Source organism: Bombina bombina, chromosome 4, assembly GCF_027579735.1.
Source record: "Bombina bombina isolate aBomBom1 chromosome 4, aBomBom1.pri, whole genome shotgun sequence".
Classification (NCBI taxonomy): domain Eukaryota; kingdom Metazoa; phylum Chordata; class Amphibia; order Anura; family Bombinatoridae; genus Bombina; species Bombina bombina.
In genome coordinates this window covers 823866590-823890594 of record NC_069502.1, presented here as the reverse complement: position 1 = coordinate 823890594, position 24005 = coordinate 823866590, and the positions used below count along the sequence as shown (strand labels likewise).

The following is a 24005-nucleotide window of genomic DNA, read 5'->3' as shown; positions in this document are numbered from 1 at the left end:
TTCATGTAAATGATACACACACACATGCCCTCTCTTCCTTCTCTCTCACCCTCTGCTTCATGTAAATGATACACACACACATGCCCTCTCTTCCTTCTCTCTCACCCTCTGCTTCATGTAAATGATACACACACATGCCCTCTCTTCCTTCTCTCTCACCCTCTGCTTCATGTAAATGATACACACACATGCCCTCTCTTCCCTTCTCTTTCACCCTCTGCTTCATGTAAATGATACACACACACATGCCCTCTCTTCCCTTCTCTCTCACCCTCTGCTTCATGTAAATGACACACACACACATGCCCTCTCTTCCTTCTCTCTCACCCTCTGCTTCATGTAAATGATACACACACATGCCCTCTCTTCCTTCTCTCTCACCCTCTGCTTCATGTAAATGATACACACACATGCCCTCTCTTCCTTCTCTCTCACCCTCTGCTTCATGTAAATGATACACACACATGCCCTCTCTTCCCTTCTCTCTCACCCTCTGCTTCATGTAAATGATACACACACACATGCCCTCTCTTCCTTCTCTCTCACCCTCTGCTTCATGTAAATGATACACACACACATGCCCTCTCTTCCTTCTCTCTCACCCTCTGCTTCATGTAAATGATACACACGCATGCCCTCTCTTCCCTTCTCTCTCTCACCCTATGATACACACACATTCCCTCTCTTCCTTCTCTCTCACCCTCTGCTTCATGTAAATTATACACACACACATGCCCTCTCTTCCTTCTCTCTCACCCTCTGCTTCATGTAAATTATACACACACACATGCCCTCTCTTCCTTCTCTTTCATCCTCTGCTTCATGTAAATGGTACACACACATGCCCTTTCTTCCCTTCTCTCTCACCCTCTGCTTCATGTAAATGATACACACACATGCCCTCTCTTCCCCTCTCTCTCACCCTCTGCTTCATGTAAAATGATACACACACACATGCCCTCTCTTCCTTCTCTTTCATCCTCTGCTTCATGTAAATGATATACACACATGAACTCTCTTCCTTCTCTCTCATCCTCTGCTTCATGTAAATGATACACACACATGCCCTCTCTTCCTTCTCTCTCACACTCTGCTTCATGTAAATGATACACACACTCATGCCCTCTCTTCCTTCTCTCTCACCCTCTGCTTCATGTAAATGATACACACATGCCCTCTCTTCCTTCTCTCTCACCCTCTGCTTCATGTAAATGATACACACACATGCCCTCTCTTCCCTTCTCTCTCACCCTCTGCTTCATGTAAATGATACACACACATGCCCTCTCTTCCTTCTCTCTCACCCTCTGATTCATGTAAATGATACACACACATGCCCTCTCTTCCCTTCTCTCTCACAATCTGCTTCATGTAAATGATACACACACATGCCCTCTCTTCCCTTCTCTCTCACACTCTGCTTCATGTAAATGATACACACACATGCCCTCACTTCCCTTCTCTTTTACCCTCTGATTCATGTAAATGATACACACACATGCCCTCTCTTCCCTTCTCTCTCACACTCTGCTTCATGTAAATGATACACACACACATGCCCTTTCTTCCCTTCTCTCTCACCCTCTGATTCATGTAAATGATACACACACACACACACACATGCCCTCTCTTCCCTTCTCTCTCACCCTCTGATTCATGTAAATGATACACACACATACCCTCTCTTCCCTTCTCACTCACCCTCTGATTCATGTAAATGATACACACACACATGCCCTCTCTTCCCTTCTCTCTCACCCTCTGCTTCATGTAAATGGTACACACACATGCCCTCTCTTCCTTCTCTCTCACCCTCTGCTTCATGTAAATGATACACACACATGCCCTCTCTTCCTTCTCTCTCACCCTCTGCTTCATGTAAATGATACACACACATGCCCTCTCTTCCCTTCTCTTTCACCCTCTGCTTCATGTAAATGATACACACACATGCCCTCTCTTCCCTTCTCTCTCACCCTCTGCTTCATGTAAATGACACACACACATGCCCTCTCTTCCTTCTCTCTCACCCTCTGCTTCATGTAAATGATACACACACATGCCCTCTCTTCCCTTCTCTCTCACCCTCTGCTTCATGTAAATGGTACACACACACACATGCCCTCTCTTCCTCCTCTCTCACCCTCTGCTTCATGTAAATGATACACACACACATGCCCTCTCTTCCTTCTCTCTCACCCTCTGCTTCATGTAAAATGATACACACACATGCCCTCTCTTCCTTCTCTTTCATCCTCTGCTTCATGTAAATGATACACACACATGCCCTCTCTTCCTTCTCTTTCATCCTCTGCTTCATGTAAATGGTACACACATGCCCTTTCTTCCCTTCTCTCTCATCCTCTGCTTCATGTAAATGATACACACACATGCCCTCTCTTCCCTTCTCTCTCACCCTCTGATTCATGTAAATGGTATACACACATATGCCCTCTCTTCCCTTCTCTCTCACCCTCTGCTTCATGTAAATGATACACACACATGCCCTCTCTTCCCTTCTCTCTCACCCTCTGCTTCATGTAAATGATACACACACACATGCCCTCTCTTCCTTCTCTCTCACACTCTGCTTCATGTAAATGATACACACACATGCCCTCTCTTCCTTCTCTCTCACCTTCTGCTTCATGTAAATGATACACACATGAACTCTCTTCCTTCTCTCTCATCCTCTGCTTCATGTAAATGATACACACACATGCCCTCTCTTCCTTCTCTCTCACACTCTGCTTCATGTAAATGATACACACATGCCCTCTCTTCCTTCTCTCTCACCTTCTGCTTCATGTAAATGATACACACATGCCCTCTCTTCCTTCTCTCTCACCTTCTGCTTCATGTAAATGATACACACACATGCCCTCTCTTCCCTTCTCTCTCACCCTCTGCTTCATGTAAATGACACACACACATGCCCTCACTTCCCTTCTCTTTTACCCTCTGATTCATGTAAATGATACACACACATGCCCTCTCTTCCCTTCTCTCTCACACTCTGCTTCATGTAAATGATACACACACACATGCCCTCTCTTCCCTTCTCTCTCACCCTCTGATTCATGTAAATGATACACACACATGCCCTCTCTTCCCTTCTCACTCACCCTCTGATTCATGTAAATGATACACACACACATGCCCTCTCTTCCCTTCTCTCTCACCCTCTGCTTCATGTAAATGGTACACACACATGCCCTCTCTTCCTTCTCTCTCACCCTCTGCTTCATGTAAATGATACACACACATGCCCTCTCTTCCTTCTCTCTCACCCTCTGCTTCATGTAAATGATACACACACATGCCCTCTCTTCCCTTCTCTTTCACCCTCTGCTTCATGTAAATGATACACACACATGCCCTCTCTTCCCTTCTCTCTCACCCTCTGCTTCATGTAAATGACACACACACATGCCCTCTCTTCCTTCTCTCTCACCCTCTGCTTCATGTAAATGATACACACACATGCCCTCTCTTCCCTTCTCACTCACCCTCTGCTTCATGTAAATGATACACACACATGCCCTCTCTTCCCTTCTCTCTCACCCTCTGCTTTATGTAAATGACACACACACATGCCCTCTCTTCCTTCTCTCTCACCCTCTGCTTCATGTAAATGATACACACACATGCCCTCTCTTCCCTTCTCTCTCACCCTCTGCTTCATGTAAATGATACACACACACACATGCCCTCTCTTCCTCCTCTCTCACCCTCTGCTTCATGTAAATGATACACACACACATGCCCTCTCTTCCTTCTCTCTCACCCTCTGCTTCATGTAAATGATACACACACATTCCCTCTCTTCCTTCTCTCTCACCCTCTGCTTCATGTAAAATGATACACACACATGCCCTCTCTTCCTTCTCTTTCATCCTCTGCTTCATGTAAATGATACACACACATGCCCTCTCTTCCTTCTCTTTCATCCTCTGCTTCATGTAAATGGTACACACATGCCCTTTCTTCCCTTCTCTCTCATCCTCTGCTTCATGTAAATGATACACACACATGCCCTCTCTTCCTTCTCTCTCACACTCTGCTTCATGTAAATGATACACACACATGCCCTCTCTTCCTTCTCTCTCACCTTCTGCTTCATGTAAATGATACACACATGCCCTCTCTTCCTTCTCTCTCACCCTCTGCTTCATGTAAATGATACACACACATGCCCTCTCTTCCCTTCTCTCTCACCCTCTGCTTCATGTAAATGATACACACACATGCCCTCTCTTCCTTCTCTCTCACCCTCTGCTTCATGTAAATGATACACACACACATGCCCTCTCTTCCCTTCTCTCTCACACTCTGCTTCATGTAAATGATACACACACACATGCCCTCTCTTCCCTTCTCTCTCACACTCGGCTTCATGTAAATGATACACACACATGCCCTCTCTTCCCTTCTCTCTTACCCTCTGATTCATGTAAATGATACACACACATGCCCTCTCTTCGCTTCTCTCTCACACTCTGCTTCATGTAAATGATACACACACACATGCCCTCTCTTCCCTTCTCTCTCACACTCTGCTTCATGTAAATGATACACACACACATGCCCTATCTTCCCTTCTCTCTCACCCTCTGCTTCATGTAAATGATACACACACATGCCCTCTCTTCGCTTCTCTCTCACACTCTGCTTCATGTAAATGATACACACACACACATGCCCTCTATTCTCTTTAATCTCACCCTCTGCTTCATGTAAATGATACACACATGCCCTCTCTTCCCTTCTCTCTCACCCTCTGATTCATGTAAATGATACACACACATGCCCTCTCTTCCCTTCTCTCTCACCCTCTGCTACATGTAAATGATACACACACATGCTCTCTGTTCCCATCTCTCTCACACTCTTCTTCATGTAAATGATACACATATGTCCTCTCTATCTCCTCACCCTCTTCATCAAATGGTATTCTGAAAATTCTGTTTTTATTTTAAATTCAATTATTTGGGCCATTAATGAATATGTGACTTAAAGTGAATGTAAATGTTGATGCTAAAGTGCCCGGTTTTTCAAACTTCGATTAAAAACAGGGGCACTTTAATTCATCAAAATTTACATTTCACTCCTGTTGTGAAAAAAACTTACCTTTTAAACTTCACAGGAGCTCCAGCTTCCTCCACCCGTTTCAAAGCCTCGTCCTGGGTCTAAAATGAGGCATCCGACTTCCTCCAATCACAGCGTTGAATCAGACACTGATTCCCCCGGGGGGGAAGCTGTGATTGGAGGATGACCTATCAATCATTTCTGACATCAGAAATGGCTTGTGAGACCGGAGGAAGCTGGAGCTGCTGTGAAGTTTAAAAGGTAAGTTTTTTTCACAACAGGAGTGAAATGTAAATTTTGATGAATTAAAGTGCCCCTGTTTTTAATCAAAGTTTTAAAAACTGGGCATTTTAGCATCAAAATTTACATTCACTTTAATATATGAATACATTGGCTGGTATTTTGGAATATAATTATACTTTTGAATTGATGACTGTAGTGGAACATTATTTAATCTATAGTTTATTACTGTATGTACATTTAAGTTCTGAAATATGTTTTGGGTGTATATGCTTTGTACACATACCTTCAAATTTGCCATCTATTTTAAATATTGAATGTAACATCTGAATTTACAAATCTAATGAAAATACATTTTTTATGTTATTAATCAATCTCAATATTCCCCAAATATTAATTGTATGGAAATTAAGTACACATTACTGTGTTAAACATTAGCTGCTTTTGGGGTGAAATAAAATCCTAAACCATGAAATATTCTCTGCATTAAATAATCTGACAGATGACATTAATACTGACGTAGATGTTAAAACCGAAGATCTGAGTGTAATGTGTCAGCTGGAAGCTCCAATGCAGGAAATGTGTTACAGTAACAATGAAGGTAAGTGCACGTGTGTGGTGTGTCTTCTGTTTATGAAGTATTGCCTGAGTTTTATAGCTTATTGTTTGTAAGTACTGTACAACATACTGTATCACCAGTCAGGGTGTCACCTCAATCACACACTGAGTGTCACAGTACAATATAGCCTGATAATCACAGACTGTTGTCACATTTCTAGTGTTTGGTTATCCTCATCATTTAACACCCAAGCCCTATACAGCTGCTGTCATTTATATCTGCCAGAGTATAATCATTACTATTGTCAATTACCAAGGTGAGAAGTGGCAGTAGAGAGGACCATGGACCACTTGTGCAATAGTGTACCCAATTAAATTGCATTGTTAGGAGCTCTGTCGATCTCCAACTTCAGAACTCAAATCTGGTTGCTTTCATACCTTACATTGAACCTGGCTACTGCATCATTATATTGAACTCTCTTCACCTGACTTTGATCACTTGACTGGTTCTGGGCCTATAAGAGGTTACTTCCTGCCATCTTGCCTTGCCTGATTATTGTGGATGTTTGCTCACCTTTAATCTAGCTAATATTTGTGGATTGCCTTCCTGTGTATCGATTTCAGCCTGGTTGACTTCTCTAAGGCTTTTTTTGGACTATTGTATGAAAGTAGAAAACAGGCGCAGCCCGACTCAAATGCAGATTATTTATTGCAAAGTAAGTTATATCACAAAATACATACTCACAAGCGTTTAAAAACACAAAAAGCAAGTTCAAATAGAAAACGATCCTTCCGGTGTGATTCTTGTGTCCTAAGCCAAAACAACCATCTCGGTCGGAATATACCAAGTCTGGATGAAGAGTGCCTGAGACTATTGAGACACTGCCGGTAGGATAATGAGGACTCTACGTACGTTTCGTCTGAGTACGCTCAGACTTTTTCAAGAGTGTAAAATGTATCCCAATATAGGGCTCAAACCGGCTTTTTAAAAGAGCCTATGTAATTGGAACCTCAAATTCAGCCAATAGCATGTTGGGCATCATGCACATGACTATGCTAATTGGTTGAATGTGTTGGATGCTTAAAGGTATACAGCATAGGGTTATGCATCCCAAATATTATGCAGTTAAGGTAATAAAAAAAAACCCTCAAAGCATTTGAAATTGAAAACCTATTAAAAACAGCCACATTATAAAACATATATGGAAGACATATATAGAAGCACCATTTGAAATATACACAATAAATAACATAAAACAAACAGTGTCGCAAGTGTGTATGTGATTAATACAAAGTTAATAACCTCCATATTTATACGCTCTATGTCATATAGAGACGTGATTATGGAAATCTAATAATGTGAACATAACATAATACATGTGTGCCAAATGATAATAGCAACACCATAAAACAAGAGGCTTAATATGAAAGCAACAGCCCACGCTTCTAGATGTGAACACTTCCTAATTAGCCTGACTGTTGCTTACATAAAAGCCTGTAGATCCAGTTCTATATTTAAACCCTGAGGATGCATGGAGTCAAGCTGGTAAATCCAATATGACTCCCTGCGTCTCAGGGTGAGTAATCTGTTTGGATATATGTTTGGTGGAATCCAGTCTATAATTTGTATTTTTAGGCAAATAGGATCTTTATTGTGCCTTATTCTAAAGTGTTCAGACACACTGTGGGTTGTTAAACCTGCTTTAATGTTGTTTACATGCTCACTCAGCCTGGTTCGTACGTTCCTTTTTGTTCTACCAATGTAGATAATGTTGCAACTACAGCTGAGGAGATAAACAGCATAATTAGTACTGCAATTGCTTTTATACGTCATTGTGAAAGATTTAGATTCATCATGGTTTACAAAAGAATTACCTCTTTTAATGAAACTGCACATCCCGCACCTACTAACTCCACATCTATATGTGCCTGGTTTTTGTTACAACCATGTTGTTGTAGGTATTTTTTCTTTGTTGGTGTCACGTAGTTTAGTGGGAGCTAATATATTTTTCAAATCCCTATTTTTTCTAAAAGTCACTAGTGGTTTTTCCTGCAGGATGGCTCCTAATACAGGTTCTGCTTTTAAAACTCCCCAATGTTTCCTAAGGATGTTTTGGATGTCTTTGCTACCCTGATTATATGTGGTGATGAATCTAGCCTCATTGTTATACATTTTTTCACTTTGAACTAGATTTCTACTCTTTGGGTTTCAAAATATTTTTTCTTTCCATATTTCTAACTCTTTCTTTAGCCTTCTGTATGATTTTCCTTAAACCTTGTATCCAATAGGGCCTCTTCTTTGTGATAATATATCTCCCTGGTGCAGTTCCTTTTAATACTTTGGTACTGCACCAGGGGGATGTTGGTTTTCCACCTAGGAAAATGACCACTTTTAGCGTTTAAAAACCCATTCTTATCTGTAGGTTTACGATAATTTGATACTGCTACCTTTCTATTCTCATCAATAAAAAGCAAAGGATCTAAAAATTCCACCTGTTTATCTACTTTGGAGGTAAACTTAAGATTGTGGTTGTTGTTATTCATTTGATTCGCTAAATCCCCATAATCAGTCTCTGATCCTCTCCAAATCATGACGATATTGTCAATATACCAGTAATATTTGATCAGATTACGGATGTGGGGATTATTGGCCCATATGTATTTTTCCTCAAAATTATGCATAAATAAATTGGCATACAATGGGGCAAATGTGGTCCCCATCACAGTCCCTTGTACTTGTCGAAAAAACTGCTTCTCAAATGTAAAATAATTGTGGTTTAATATGAATGTAATGTCCATTAAGATAAAATCTAAGTCTTTTTGGGAAATATCAGTACTGTTTAATGACTCTTGTATTGTTTTTCTTTTATTGTTTTTTTGGACTATGCAATGTTCTTCATGTTTTCAAACTAGACGCCTGTGTTTCTTTTATTTTCCTTTGCCAGCTACTGTATTTGTTCTTGCTGAGTATCCGTATCAATACAGAATAACCAGGCCCAAAAAATTGACTCCTTCTGCAACAGGTTACTTTCCTAACTCAGACTGTACAAGCTCTAGTTACTCAGATGCAAAATAAAATGCATACCCTCTGTGGAAATGTTTCTGGGATCCGTCCTCCAAATGCTGCTGCCGCTGACACACCCCAAGATGTTCATCTGCCTTTACCTGAGAAGTTTTTAAAGGAAACAATTACAGGTTTCCGGGGTTCCTATTTCAATGTAACAATATGCATTTCTCTTGTTAAGTGTATTCAGTCCACGGGTCATCCATTACTTATGGGATATATTCCCTTCCCAACAGGAAGTTGCAAGAGGATCACCCAAGCAGAGCTGCTATATAGCTCCTCCCCTCACATGTCATATCCAGTCATTCTCTTGCAACTCTCAACATAGTAGGAAGGTCGTGAGAGGAGTGTGGAGTTTTTATACTTAATTATTTCTTCAATCAAAAGTTTGTTATTTTAAATGGCACCGGAGTGTGCTGTTTTTCTCTCAGGCAGTATTTAGAAGAAGAATCTGCCTGCGTTTTCTGTGATCTTAGCAGAAGTAACTAAGATCCACTGGCTGTTCTCGCACATTCTGAGGAGTGGGGTAACTTCAGAAAGGGAATAGCATGCGGGGTCCCCTGCAAATGAGGTATGTGCAGTAAAATATTTTTCTAAGGAATGGAATTGACTAAGAAAATACTGCTGATACCGATGTAATGTAAGTACAGCCTTAAATGCAGTAGTAGCGACTGGTATCAGGCTGATGAATGTATGTGCAGTAAAGTAATTTTCTAAGGAATGGAATTTGACTAAGAAAATACTGTTAATACTGAAGTAATGTATGAGCCTTAACTGCAGTAGAAGCGACTGGTAGCAGGCTTATTGATAACACTGAATGTTTGGTAGGTTTAGACTGTCTAGCTGGTGGGGAATCTAGCACACCTGAAGTAAACTTTATCCCAAAGTTTAAAGAGTTATAGTTAGTTGTAGTAGGTGGCGCAAAACAAGTTGCTATTCCCAATGTGTCTTACTGTAAATATGTGTGATAATGTGTGGGCTCAATATATGTTAATGTTTTGATGAGTCCTAATTTTATATTCTCTTTTGGAAAAAAATGGATGTCGAAACTATTTAAGAAATAAATATGATCCTTTATTTGATTATGGTAAATTTACCCAATAGTAGTGATGCTAAAAGTACAGTTAAACAAAAATTATTACAATTCCTTCAAAGTTTAAAAAATTACACCGGTGTCTCTATGTATAAAAATGTACATAATATATAAAAAATAAATTAAATTAAAATAATAACGTTGAAATCTTATAATTTATACAGTTTTGGGTTTATCACAAGTTGTAATTTCTAACAGAATGTTTGTAGATACAATTTTATAGTGGATAAAACAATAGTTGCTGTATAGTTCATATAGGATACTTTGTTTCAAGTTCAGCTATGCAATTGAGATCTTATCTTAGGCAACTATATATCAAATGTAGAGGTATATTGGTGCGATTTTTATCACACTATAATATAAGTATACAAATTAGTACCTTGAAGTGTATCTGTTTGATATCACTTTTGTGAGATAATTGCGGTTAAATAAACGCCGCTATGCCAGTGTTTTGATTAAGTTTCAAGATCAAGCTGGTGGCAGTTCTATATGAGCTGCTGGCGGTTAAATAAATGCCGCTTTGGTTTCCTCTTATTAGGTGGGCTTATCTGTTTGCTGCGAGAAAATTCACTTTTATATAAGTGTTTGGGTAGTTGTCGTGGCCGCTCAGTTACCTTATCCTTTGTCGGTCAGTGACCGATCGCGCTCTTAAGGGTTTCTTGGTGGGATCTTCGTTGCGGTTAAGTGCTAAACCGTTTGCTGATGTTTTTTAAGTATCTCCGGTTTTTCTATTCTGTGGCTTGTCTGTCGGTCAGTGACCGATCACGATGGTATGGTTGTTGGATAACCTCCTGATGTGGAATTTTTGCGTGCCTTTCCGGTCTGTTGTTCCCAGGTTTCTTAGATGTCGGTCAGTGACCGATCTGGGTGCTGAAATGTGGTTGTTGGGATAAGTAGAAAGTTTGTAGGATAAGTAGAAAAAGGATTTCTAGTTATCAATGTGATCTTTGCGGTTAAATATATGCCGCTCAGTGGGAACTTGAATATTTCAACTGGGTATAGCTGGTATTCACTTTGTCTTCTCAAATCCTGTGCAGGTGTGCTCTGGTATCAACATGTTTCGGCTGGACAGCCTTTTTCATTTTTTATTGATAACACTACATAACCTTTAAAATGTATGTTTAAAACGTTTACTGGCATGTTAATCGTTTTTGTGAGGTACTTTGGTGATAAAACTTATTGGGGCATGTTTTTTTCCACATGGCTGACGTATATTTCTGCATAGAAATGGTTAACTGAGGTTTCCCACTGTTGTAATATGAGTGGGAGGGGCCTATTTTAGCGTTTTTTTGCGCAGTAAAAATTCAGTCACAGTCTTCCTGCTTCTTCCTCCTTGATCCAGGACGTCTCTAGAGAGCTCAGGGGTCTTCAAAATTCATTTTGAGGGAGGTAATCAGTCACAGCAGACCTGTGACAGTGTGTTAGACTGTGATAAAAACGTTAATTGTTAAATTGATTATCCGTTTTGGGTATTAAGGGGTTAATCATCCATTTGCTAGTGAGTGCAATACTTTGCTAACTTAATACATTTACTGTGAAAATTTGGTTGCTATAACTGATTTGGTTCATTGTTATTTCAACTGTGACAGTTTTTTTTTTTTTTTGTGCTTCTTAAAGGCGCAGTAGCGTCTTTTATATTGCTTGTAAATTTATTGAAAGTATTTTCCAAGCTTGCCAGTCTCATTGCTAGTCTGTTTAAACATGTCTGACACAGATGAATCTGTTTGTTCACTATGTTTGAAGGCCAATGTGGAGCCCCATAGAAATATGTGTACTAAATGTATTGATGTCACTTTAAATAAAAGTCAGTCTTTATCTGTAAAGAAATTATCACCAGACAACGAGGGGGAAGTTATGCCGACTAACTCTCCTCACGTGTCAGTACCTTCGCCTCCCGCTCAGGAGGCGCGTGATATTGTGGCGCCAAGTACATCAGAGAGGCCCATACAAATCACTTTGCAAGACATGGCTACTGTTATGACAGAAGTATTATCTAAATTGCCAGAATTAAGAGGCAAGCGCGATAGCTCTGGGTTAAGGACAGAGCGCGCTGATGATGTGAGAGCCATGTCCGATACTGCGTCACAATTTGCAGAACATGAGGACGGAGAGCTTCATTCTGTGGGTGACGGATCTGATCCAGGGAGACCGGATTCAGAGATTTCTAATTTTAAATTTAAGCTTGAGAACCTCCGTGTATTGCTAGGGGAGGTATTAGCGGCTCTGAATGATTGTAACACGGTTGCAATTCCAGAGAAATTATGTAGGCTGGATAGATACTATGCGGTGCCGGTGTGTACTGACGTTTTTCCTATACCTAAAAGGCTTACAGAGATTATTAGCAAGGAGTGGGATAGACCCGGTGTGCCCTTTTCCCCTCCTCCGATATTTAGGAAAATGTTTCCAATAGACGCCACCACACGAGACTTATGGCAGACGGTCCCTAAGGTGGAGGGAGCAGTTTCTACTTTAGCTAAGCGTACCACTATCCCGGTGGAGGATAGTTGTGCTTTTTCGGATCCAATGGATACAAAATTAGAAGGTTACCTTAAGAAAATGTTTGTTCAACAAGGTTTTATCTTACAGCCCCTTGCATGCATTGCGCCTGTCACTGCTGCTGCGGCATTCTGGTTTGAGTCTCTGGAAGAGGCCATTCGCACAGCTCCATTGGATGAGATTATGGACAAGCTTAAAGCACTTCAGCTAGCTAACGTATTTGTTTCTGATGCCGTTGTACATTTAACCAAACTAACGGCTAAGAACTCCGGATTCGCCATCCAGGCGCGCAGAGCGCTATGGCTTAAATCCTGGTCAGCTGACGTGACTTCTAAATCTAAATTGCTTAATATTCCTTTCAAAGGGCAGACCTTATTCGGGCCCGGCTTGAAAGAAATTATTGCTGACATTACTGGAGGTAAGGGTCATACTCTTCCTCAGGACAGGGCCAAATCAAAGGCCAATCAGTCTAATTTTCGTGCCTTTCGTAACTTCAAGGCAGGAGCAGCATCAACTTCCTCCGCTCCAAAACAGGAAGGAACTGTTGCTCGTTACAGACAGGGTTGGAAAGCTAACCAGTCCTGGAACAAGGGCAAGCAGGCCAGAAAACCTACTTCTGCCCCTAAGACAGCATGAAGAGAGGGCCCCCTATCCGGAAACGGATCTAGTGGGGGGCAGACTTTCTCTCTTCGCCCAGGCTTGGGCAAGAGATGTCCAGGATCCCTGGGCGTTGGAGATCATATCTCAGGGATATCTTCTGGACTTCAAAGCTTCTCCTCCACAAGGGAGATTTCATCTTTCAAGGTTATCAGCAAACCAAATAAAGAAAGAGGCATTTCTACGCTGTGTACAAGACCTCCTAGTAATGGGGGTGATCCATCCAGTTCCGCGGACGGAACAAGGGCAAGGATTTTACTCAAATCTGTTTGTGGTTCCCAAGAAAGAGGGAACCTTCAGACCAATCTTGGACCTAAAAATCTTAAACAAATTCCTAAGAGTTCCATCATTCAAAATGGAAACTATTCGAACCATCCTACCCATGATCCAAGAGGGTCAGTATATGACCACAGTGGACTTAAAGGATGCCTACCTTCACATACCGATTCACAAAGATCATTATCGGTACCTAAGATTTGCCTTTCTAGACAGGCATTACCAGTTTGTAGCTCTTCCCTTCGGGTTAGCTACGTCCCCGAGAATTTTTAAAAAGGTTCTGGGCTCACTTCTGGCGGTGCTAAGACCGCGAGGCATAGCGGTGGCTCCGTACCTAGACGACATTCTGATACAAGCGTCAAGTTTTCAAATTGCCAAGTCTCATACAGAGATAGTTCTGGCATTTCTGAGGGCGCATGGGTGGAAGGTGAACGTGGAAAAGAGTTCTCTATTACCACTCACAAGGGTTCCCTTCCTAGGGACTCTTATAGATTCTGTAGAGATGAAAATTTACCTGACGGAGTCCAGGTTATCAAAACTTCTAAATGCTTGCCGTGTCCTTCATTCCATTCCACGCCCGTCAGTAGCTCAGTGCATGGAAGTAATCGGCTTAATGGTAGCGGCAATGGACATAGTGCCATTTGCGCGCCTGCATCTCAGACCGCTGCAAGTATGCATGCTAAGTCAGTGGAATGGGGATTACTCAGATTTGTCCCCTCTACTAAATCTGGATCAAGAGACCAGAGATTCTCTTCTCTGGTGGCTTTCTCGGGTCCATCTGTCCAAAGGGATGACCTTTCGCAGGCCAGATTGGATGATTGTAACAACAGATGCCAGCCTGCTAGGTTGGGGCGCAGTCTGGAACTCCCTGAAGGCTCAGGGATCGTGGACTCAGGAGGAAAAACTCCTCCCAATAAATATTCTGGAATTAAGAGCAATATTCAATGCTCTTCTAGCTTGGCCTCAGTTAGCAACACTGAGGTTCATCAGATTTCAGTCGGACAACATCACGACTGTGGCTTACATCAACCATCAAGGGGGAACCAGGAGTTCCCTAGCGATGTTAGAAGTCTCAAAGATAATTCGCTGGGCAGAGTCTCACTCTTGCCACCTGTCAGCGATCTACATCCCAGGCGTGGAGAACTGGGAGGCGGACTTTCTAAGTCGCCAGACTTTTCATCCGGGGGAGTGGGAACTTCATCCGGAGGTCTTCGCTCAACTGATTCATCGTTGGGGCAAACCGGAACTGGATCTCATGGCGTCTCGCCAGAATGCCAAACTTCCTTGTTACGGATTCAGGTCCAGGGACCCAGGAGCGGCGCTGATAGATGCTCTAGCAGCCCCTTGGGTTTTCAACATGGCTTATGTGTTTCCACCATTTCCGCTGCTTCCTCGACTGATTGCCAAGATCAAACAGGAGAGAGCATCGGTGATTCTGATAGCGCCTGCGTGGCCACGCAGGACCTGGTATGCAGACCTAGTGGACATGTCGTCCTGTCCACCATGGTCTCTGCCTCTGAGGCAGGACCTTCTAATTCAGGGTCCTTTCAACCATCCAAATCTAATTTCTCTGAGGCTGACTGCATGGAGATTGAACGCTTGATTCTATCAAAGCGTGGCTTCTCGGAGTCGATTATTGATACCTTAATACAGGCTCGGAAACCTGTTACCAGAAAAATTTACCATAAGATATGGCGTAAATATTTGTATTGGTGTGAATCCAAGAGTTACTCATGGAGTAAGGTTAGGATTCCTAGGATATTGTCTTTTCTACAAGAGGGTTTAGAAAAGGGCTTATCTGCTAGTTCATTAAAGGGACAGATTTCTGCTCTGTCTATTCTTTTACACAAACGTCTGGCAGAGGATCCAGACGTTCAGGCTTTTTGTCAGGCTTTGGCTAGGATTAAGCCTGTGTTTAAGACTGTTGCTCCGCCGTGGAGCTTAAACTTAGTTCTTAAAGTTCTTCAAGGTGTTCCGTTTGAACCCCTTCATTCCATTGATATTAAGCTGTTATCTTGGAAAGTTCTGTTTTTGATGGCTATTTCCTCGGCTCGAAGAGTCTCTGAGTTATCTGCCTTACATTGTGATTCTCCTTATCTGATTTTCCATTCAGACAAGGTAGTTCTGCGTACTAAACCTGGGCTCTTACCTAAGGTAGTTTCTAACAGGAATATCAATCAAGAGATTGTTGTTCCATCATTATGTTCTAACCCTTCTTCAAAGAAGGAAAGACTTTTGCATTATCTGGACGTAGTCCGTGCCCTGAAGTTCTATTTACAGGCAACTAAAGATTTTCGTCAAACTTCTTCCCTGTTTATCGTTTACTCTGTACAGAGGAGAGGTCAAAAAGCTTTGGCTACCTCTCTCTCCTTTTGGCTTCGTAGCATAATACGTTTAGCCTATGAGACTGCTGGACAGCAGCCCCCTGAAAGGATTACAGCTCATTCCACTAGAGCTGTGGCTTCCACCTGGGCCTTTAAGAATGAGGCCTCTGTTGAACAGATTTGCAAGGCTGTGACTTGGTCTTCGCTTCATACCTTTTCAAAATTTTACAAATTTGACACTTTTGCTTCTTCGGAGGCTGTTTTTGGGAGAAAGGTTCTACAGGCTGTGGTTCCTTCCGTTTAAAGTTCCTGCCTGGTCCCTCCCATCATCCGTGTACTTTAGCTTTGGTATTGGTATCCCATAAGTAATGGATGACCCGTGGACTGAATACACTTAACAAGAGAAAACATAATTTATGCTTACCTGATAAATGTATTTCTCTTGTAGTGTATTCAGTCCACGGCCCGCCCTGTCTTTTTGAGGCAGATCTAAATATTAATTAAAACTCCAGTCACCACTGCACCCTATAGTTTCTCCTTTCTTGTCTTGTTTCGGTCGAATGACTGGATATGACATGCGAGGGGAGGAGCTATATAGCAGCTCTGCTTGGGTGATCCTCTTGCAACTTCCTGTTGGGAAGGGAATATATCCCATAAGTAATGGATGACCCGTGGACTGAATACACTACAAGAGAAATAAATTTATCAGGTAAGCATAAATTATGTTTTTTCTGATGCACCCCTCCAGATTTTGCACAGACCAAACCAAGGTAGCATTTATTTTGTCTCGACTGGTTGATGAGGCTTTAGCCTGGGCTTCACTGTTACTTTATCAGGACAGCTCGAATTTAGGTAATCTGAATGACTTTACTAATGCTATGTGCCTGGTTTTTGATGACCCAGTTGTTGTGCTACAGCTGAGGCAACTTTACTGAATCTTCGCTAAGGAAGGCGTTCTCTAGCAGAATGTGCTGCTATATTTCTGCATAGAAATGGTTAACTGAGGTTTCCCACTGTTGTAATATGAGTGGGAGGGGCCTATTTTAGCGTTTTTTTGCGCAGTAAAAATTCAGTCACAGTCTTCCTGCTTCTTCCTCCTTGATCCAGGACGTCTCTAGAGAGCTCAGGGGTCTTCAAAATTCATTTTGAGGGAGGTAATCAGTCACAGCAGACCTGTGACAGTGTGTTAGACTGTGATAAAAACGTTAATTGTTAAATTGATTATCCGTTTTGGGTATTAAGGGGTTAATCATCCATTTGCTAGTGAGTGCAATACTTTGCTAACTTAATACATTTACTGTGAAAATTTGGTTGCTATAACTGATTTGGTTCATTGTTATTTCAACTGTGACAGTTTTTTTTTTTTTTGTGCTTCTTAAAGGCGCAGTAGCGTCTTTTATATTGCTTGTAAATTTATTGAAAGTATTTTCCAAGCTTGCCAGTCTCATTGCTAGTCTGTTTAAACATGTCTGACACAGATGAATCTGTTTGTTCACTATGTTTGAAGGCCAATGTGGAGCCCCATAGAAATATGTGTACTAAATGTATTGATGTCACTTTAAATAAAAGTCAGTCTTTTTCTGTAAAGAAATTATCACCAGACAACGAGGGGGAAGTTATGCCGACTAACTCTCCTCACGTGTCAGTACCTTCGCCTCCCGCTCAGGAGGCGCGTGATATTGTGGCGCCAAGTACATCAGAGAGGCCCATACAAATCACTTTGCAAGACATGGCTACTGTTATGACAGAAGTATTATCTAAATTGCCAGAATTAAGAGGCAAGCGCGATAGCTCTGGGTTAAGGACAGAGCGCGCTGATGATGTGAGAGCCATGTCCGATACTGCGTCACAATTTGCAGAACATGAGGACGGAGAGCTTCATTCTGTGGGTGACGGATCTGATCCAGGGAGACCGGATTCAGAGATTTCTAATTTTAAATTTAAGCTTGAGAACCTCCGTGTATTGCTAGGGGAGGTATTAGCGGCTCTGAATGATTGTAACACGGTTGCAATTCCAGAGAAATTATGTAGGCTGGATAGATACTATGCGGTGCCGGTGTGTACTGACGTTTTTCCTATACCTAAAAGGCTTACAGAGATTATTAGCAAGGAGTGGGATAGACCCGGTGTGCCCTTTTCCCCTCCTCCGATATTTAGGAAAATGTTTCCAATAGACGCCACCACACGAGACTTATGGCAGACGGTCCCTAAGGTGGAGGGAGCAGTTTCTACTTTAGCTAAGCGTACCACTATCCCGGTGGAGGATAGTTGTGCTTTTTCGGATCCAATGGATACAAAATTAGAAGGTTACCTTAAGAAAATGTTTGTTCAACAAGGTTTTATCTTACAGCCCCTTGCATGCATTGCGCCTGTCACTGCTGCTGCGGCATTCTGGTTTGAGTCTCTGGAAGAGGCCATTCGCACAGCTCCATTGGATGAGATTATGGACAAGCTTAAAGCACTTCAGCTAGCTAACGTATTTGTTTCTGATGCCGTTGTACATTTAACCAAACTAACGGCTAAGAACTCCGGATTCGCCATCCAGGCGCGCAGAGCGCTATGGCTTAAATCCTGGTCAGCTGACGTGACTTCTAAATCTAAATTGCTTAATATTCCTTTCAAAGGGCAGACCTTATTCGGGCCCGGCTTGAAAGAAATTATTGCTGACATTACTGGAGGTAAGGGTCATACTCTTCCTCAGGACAGGGCCAAATCAAAGGCCAATCAGTCTAATTTTCGTGCCTTTCGTAACTTCAAGGCAGGAGCAGCATCAACTTCCTCCGCTCCAAAACAGGAAGGAACTGTTGCTCGTTACAGACAGGGTTGGAAAGCTAACCAGTCCTGGAACAAGGGCAAGCAGGCCAGAAAACCTACTTCTGCCCCTAAGACAGCATGAAGAGAGGGCCCCCTATCCGGAAACGGATCTAGTGGGGGCCAGACTTTCTCTCTTCGCCCAGGCTTGGGCAAGAGATGTCCAGGATCCCTGGGCGTTGGAGATCATATCTCAGGGATATCTTCTGGACTTCAAAGCTTCTCCTCCACAAGGGAGATTTCATCTTTCAAGGTTATCAGCAAACCAAATAAAGAAAGAGGCATTTCTACGCTGTGTACAAGACCTCCTAGTAATGGGGGTGATCCATCCAGTTCCGCGGACGGAACAAGGGCAAGGATTTTACTCAAATCTGTTTGTGGTTCCCAAGAAAGAGGGAACCTTCAGACCAATCTTGGACCTAAAAATCTTAAACAAATTCCTAAGAGTTCCATCATTCAAAATGGAAACTATTCGAACCATCCTACCCATGATCCAAGAGGGTCAGTATATGACCACAGTGGACTTAAAGGATGCCTACCTTCACATACCGATTCACAAAGATCATTATCGGTACCTAAGATTTGCCTTTCTAGACAGGCATTACCAGTTTGTAGCTCTTCCCTTCGGGTTAGCTACGTCCCCGAGAATTTTTAAAAAGGTTCTGGGCTCACTTCTGGCGGTGCTAAGACCGCGAGGCATAGCGGTGGCTCCGTACCTAGACGACATTCTGATACAAGCGTCAAGTTTTCAAATTGCCAAGTCTCATACAGAGATAGTTCTGGCATTTCTGAGGGCGCATGGGTGGAAGGTGAACGTGGAAAAGAGTTCTCTATTACCACTCACAAGGGTTCCCTTCCTAGGGACTCTTATAGATTCTGTAGAGATGAAAATTTACCTGACGGAGTCCAGGTTATCAAAACTTCTAAATGCTTGCCGTGTCCTTCATTCCATTCCACGCCCGTCAGTAGCTCAGTGCATGGAAGTAATCGGCTTAATGGTAGCGGCAATGGACATAGTGCCATTTGCGCGCCTGCATCTCAGACCGCTGCAAGTATGCATGCTAAGTCAGTGGAATGGGGATTACTCAGATTTGTCCCCTCTACTAAATCTGGATCAAGAGACCAGAGATTCTCTTCTCTGGTGGCTTTCTCGGGTCCATCTGTCCAAAGGGATGACCTTTCGCAGGCCAGATTGGATGATTGTAACAACAGATGCCAGCCTGCTAGGTTGGGGCGCAGTCTGGAACTCCCTGAAGGCTCAGGGATCGTGGACTCAGGAGGAAAAACTCCTCCCAATAAATATTCTGGAATTAAGAGCAATATTCAATGCTCTTCTAGCTTGGCCTCAGTTAGCAACACTGAGGTTCATCAGATTTCAGTCGGACAACATCACGACTGTGGCTTACATCAACCATCAAGGGGGAACCAGGAGTTCCCTAGCGATGTTAGAAGTCTCAAAGATAATTCGCTGGGCAGAGTCTCACTCTTGCCACCTGTCAGCGATCTACATCCCAGGCGTGGAGAACTGGGAGGCGGACTTTCTAAGTCGCCAGACTTTTCATCCGGGGGAGTGGGAACTTCATCCGGAGGTCTTCGCTCAACTGATTCATCGTTGGGGCAAACCGGAACTGGATCTCATGGCGTCTCGCCAGAATGCCAAACTTCCTTGTTACGGATTCAGGTCCAGGGACCCAGGAGCGGCGCTGATAGATGCTCTAGCAGCCCCTTGGGTTTTCAACATGGCTTATGTGTTTCCACCATTTCCGCTGCTTCCTCGACTGATTGCCAAGATCAAACAGGAGAGAGCATCGGTGATTCTGATAGCGCCTGCGTGGCCACGCAGGACCTGGTATGCAGACCTAGTGGACATGTCGTCCTGTCCACCATGGTCTCTGCCTCTGAGGCAGGACCTTCTAATTCAGGGTCCTTTCAACCATCCAAATCTAATTTCTCTGAGGCTGACTGCATGGAGATTGAACGCTTGATTCTATCAAAGCGTGGCTTCTCGGAGTCGATTATTGATACCTTAATACAGGCTCGGAAACCTGTTACCAGAAAAATTTACCATAAGATATGGCGTAAATATTTGTATTGGTGTGAATCCAAGAGTTACTCATGGAGTAAGGTTAGGATTCCTAGGATATTGTCTTTTCTACAAGAGGGTTTAGAAAAGGGCTTATCTGCTAGTTCGTTAAAGGGACAGATTTCTGCTCTGTCTATTCTTTTACACAAACGTCTGGCAGAGGATCCAGACGTTCAGGCTTTTTGTCAGGCTTTGGCTAGGATTAAGCCTGTGTTTAAGACTGTTGCTCCGCCGTGGAGCTTAAACTTAGTTCTTAAAGTTCTTCAAGGTGTTCCGTTTGAACCCCTTCATTCCATTGATATTAAGCTGTTATCTTGGAAAGTTCTGTTTTTGATGGCTATTTCCTCGGCTCGAAGAGTCTCTGAGTTATCTGCCTTACATTGTGATTCTCCTTATCTGATTTTCCATTCAGACAAGGTAGTTCTGCGTACTAAACCTGGGCTCTAACCTAAGGTAGTTTCTAACAGGAATATCAATCAAGAGATTGTTGTTCCATCATTATGTTCTAACCCTTCTTCAAAGAAGGAAAGACTTTTGCATTATCTGGACGTAGTCCGTGCCCTGAAGTTCTATTTACAGGCAACTAAAGATTTTCGTCAAACTTCTTCCCTGTTTATCGTTTACTCTGTACAGAGGAGAGGTCAAAAAGCTTTGGCTACCTCTCTCTCCTTTTGGCTTCGTAGCATAATACGTTTAGCCTATGAGACTGCTGGACAGCAGCCCCCTGAAAGGATTACAGCTCATTCCACTAGAGCTGTGGCTTCCACCTGGGCCTTTAAGAATGAGGCCTCTGTTGAACAGATTTGCAAGGCTGCGACTTGGTCTTCGCTTCATACCTTTTCAAAATTTTACAAATTTGACACTTTTGCTTCTTCGGAGGCTGTTTTTGGGAGAAAGGTTCTACAGGCTGTGGTTCCTTCCGTTTAAAGTTCCTGCCTGGTCCCTCCCATCATCCGTGTACTTTAGCTTTGGTATTGGTATCCCATAAGTAATGGATGACCCGTGGACTGAATACACTTAACAAGAGAAAACATAATTTATGCTTACCTGATAAATGTATTTCTCTTGTAGTGTATTCAGTCCACGGCCCGCCCTGTCTTTTTGAGGCAGATCTAAATATTAATTAAAACTCCAGTCACCACTGCACCCTATAGTTTCTCCTTTCTTGTCTTGTTTCGGTCGAATGACTGGATATGACATGCGAGGGGAGGAGCTATATAGCAGCTCTGCTTGGGTGATCCTCTTGCAACTTCCTGTTGGGAAGGGAATATATCCCATAAGTAATGGATGACCCGTGGACTGAATACACTACAAGAGAAATAAATTTATCAGGTAAGCATAAATTATGTTTTTTCTGATGCACCCCTCCAGATTTTGCACAGACCAAACCAAGGTAGCATTTATTTTGTCTCGACTGGTTGATGAGGCTTTAGCCTGGGCTTCACTGTTACTTTATCAGGACAGCTCGAATTTAGGTAATCTGAATGACTTTACTAATGCTATGTGCCTGGTTTTTGATGACCCAGTTGTTGTGCTACAGCTGAGGCAACTTTACTGAATCTTCGCTAAGGAAGGCGTTCTCTAGCAGAATGTGCTGCTATATTTCTGCATAGAAATGGTTAACTGAGGTTTCCCACTGTTGTAATATGAGTGGGAGGGGCCTATTTTAGCGTTTTTTTGCGCAGTAAAAATTCAGTCACAGTCTTCCTGCTTCTTCCTCCTTGATCCAGGACGTCTCTAGAGAGCTCAGGGGTCTTCAAAATTCATTTTGAGGGAGGTAATCAGTCACAGCAGACCTGTGACAGTGTGTTAGACTGTGATAAAAACGTTAATTGTTAAATTGATTATCCGTTTTGGGTATTAAGGGGTTAATCATCCATTTGCTAGTGAGTGCAATACTTTGCTAACTTAATACATTTACTGTGAAAATTTGGTTGCTATAACTGATTTGGTTCATTGTTATTTCAACTGTGACAGTTTTTTTTTTTTGTGCTTCTTAAAGGCGCAGTAGCGTCTTTTATATTGCTTGTAAATTTATTGAAAGTATTTTCCAAGCTTGCCAGTCTCATTGCTAGTCTGTTTAAACATGTCTGACACAGATGAATCTGTTTGTTCACTATGTTTGAAGGCCAATGTGGAGCCCCATAGAAATATGTGTACTAAATGTATTGATGTCACTTTAAATAAAAGTCAGTCTTTATCTGTAAAGAAATTATCACCAGACAATGAGGGGGAAGTTATGCCGACTAACTCTCCTCACGTGTCAGTACCTTCGCCTCCCGCTCAGGAGGCGCGTGATATTGTGGCGCCAAGTACATCAGAGAGGCCCATACAAATCACTTTGCAAGACATGGCTACTGTTATGACAGAAGTATTATCTAAATTGCCAGAATTAAGAGGCAAGCGCGATAGCTCTGGGTTAAGGACAGAGCGCGCTGATGATGTGAGAGCCATGTCCGATACTGCATCACAATTTGCAGAACATGAGGACGGAGAGCTTCATTCTGTGGGTGACGGATCTGATCCAGGGAGACCGGATTCAGAGATTTCTAATTTTAAATTTAAGCTTGAGAACCTCCGTGTATTGCTAGGGGAGGTATTAGCGGCTCTGAATGATTGTAACACGGTTGCAATTCCAGAGAAATTATGTAGGCTGGATAGATACTATGCGGTGCCGGTGTGTACTGACGTTTTTCCTATACCTAAAAGGCTTACAGAGATTATTAGCAAGGAGTGGGATAGACCCGGTGTGCCCTTTTCCCCTCCTCCGATATTTAGGAAAATGTTTCCAATAGACGCCACCACATGAGACTTATGGCAGACGGTCCCTAAGGTGGAGGGAGCAGTTTCTACTTTAGCTAAGCGTACCACTATCCCGGTGGAGGATAGTTGTGCTTTTTCGGATCCAATGGATAAAAAATTAGAAGGTTACCTTAAGAAAATGTTTGTTCAACAAGGTTTTATCTTACAGCCCCTTGCATGCATTGCGCCTGTCACTGCTGCTGCGGCATTCTGGTTTGAGTCTCTGGAAGAGGCCATTCGCACAGCTCCATTGGATGAGATTATGGACAAGCTTAAAGCACTTCAGCTAGCTAACGTATTTGTTTCTGATGCCGTTGTACATTTAACCAAACTAACGGCTAAGAACTCCGGATTCGCCATCCAGGCGCGCAGAGCGCTATGGCTTAAATCCTGGTCAGCTGACGTGACTTCTAAATCTAAATTGCTTAATATTCCTTTCAAAGGGCAGACCTTATTCGGGCCCGGCTTGAAAGAAATTATTGCTGACATTACTGGAGGTAAGGGTCATACTCT

At 42.5% G+C, this 24005-nt stretch overlaps 1 protein-coding gene across 1 annotated transcript in view; it reads left to right on the top strand.

Annotated features, from left to right (window-relative positions):
- LOC128657130 (gastrula zinc finger protein XlCGF26.1-like) overlaps positions 1-24005 on the top strand; it is a 180846-nt gene that overhangs the window by 39623 nt on the left and 117218 nt on the right. The window contains exon 6 of the mRNA XM_053711375.1: positions 5831-5929. Coding sequence (XP_053567350.1) covers positions 5831-5929 — 99 coding nt within the window. The remainder of the gene's footprint in view (positions 1-5830; positions 5930-24005) is intronic.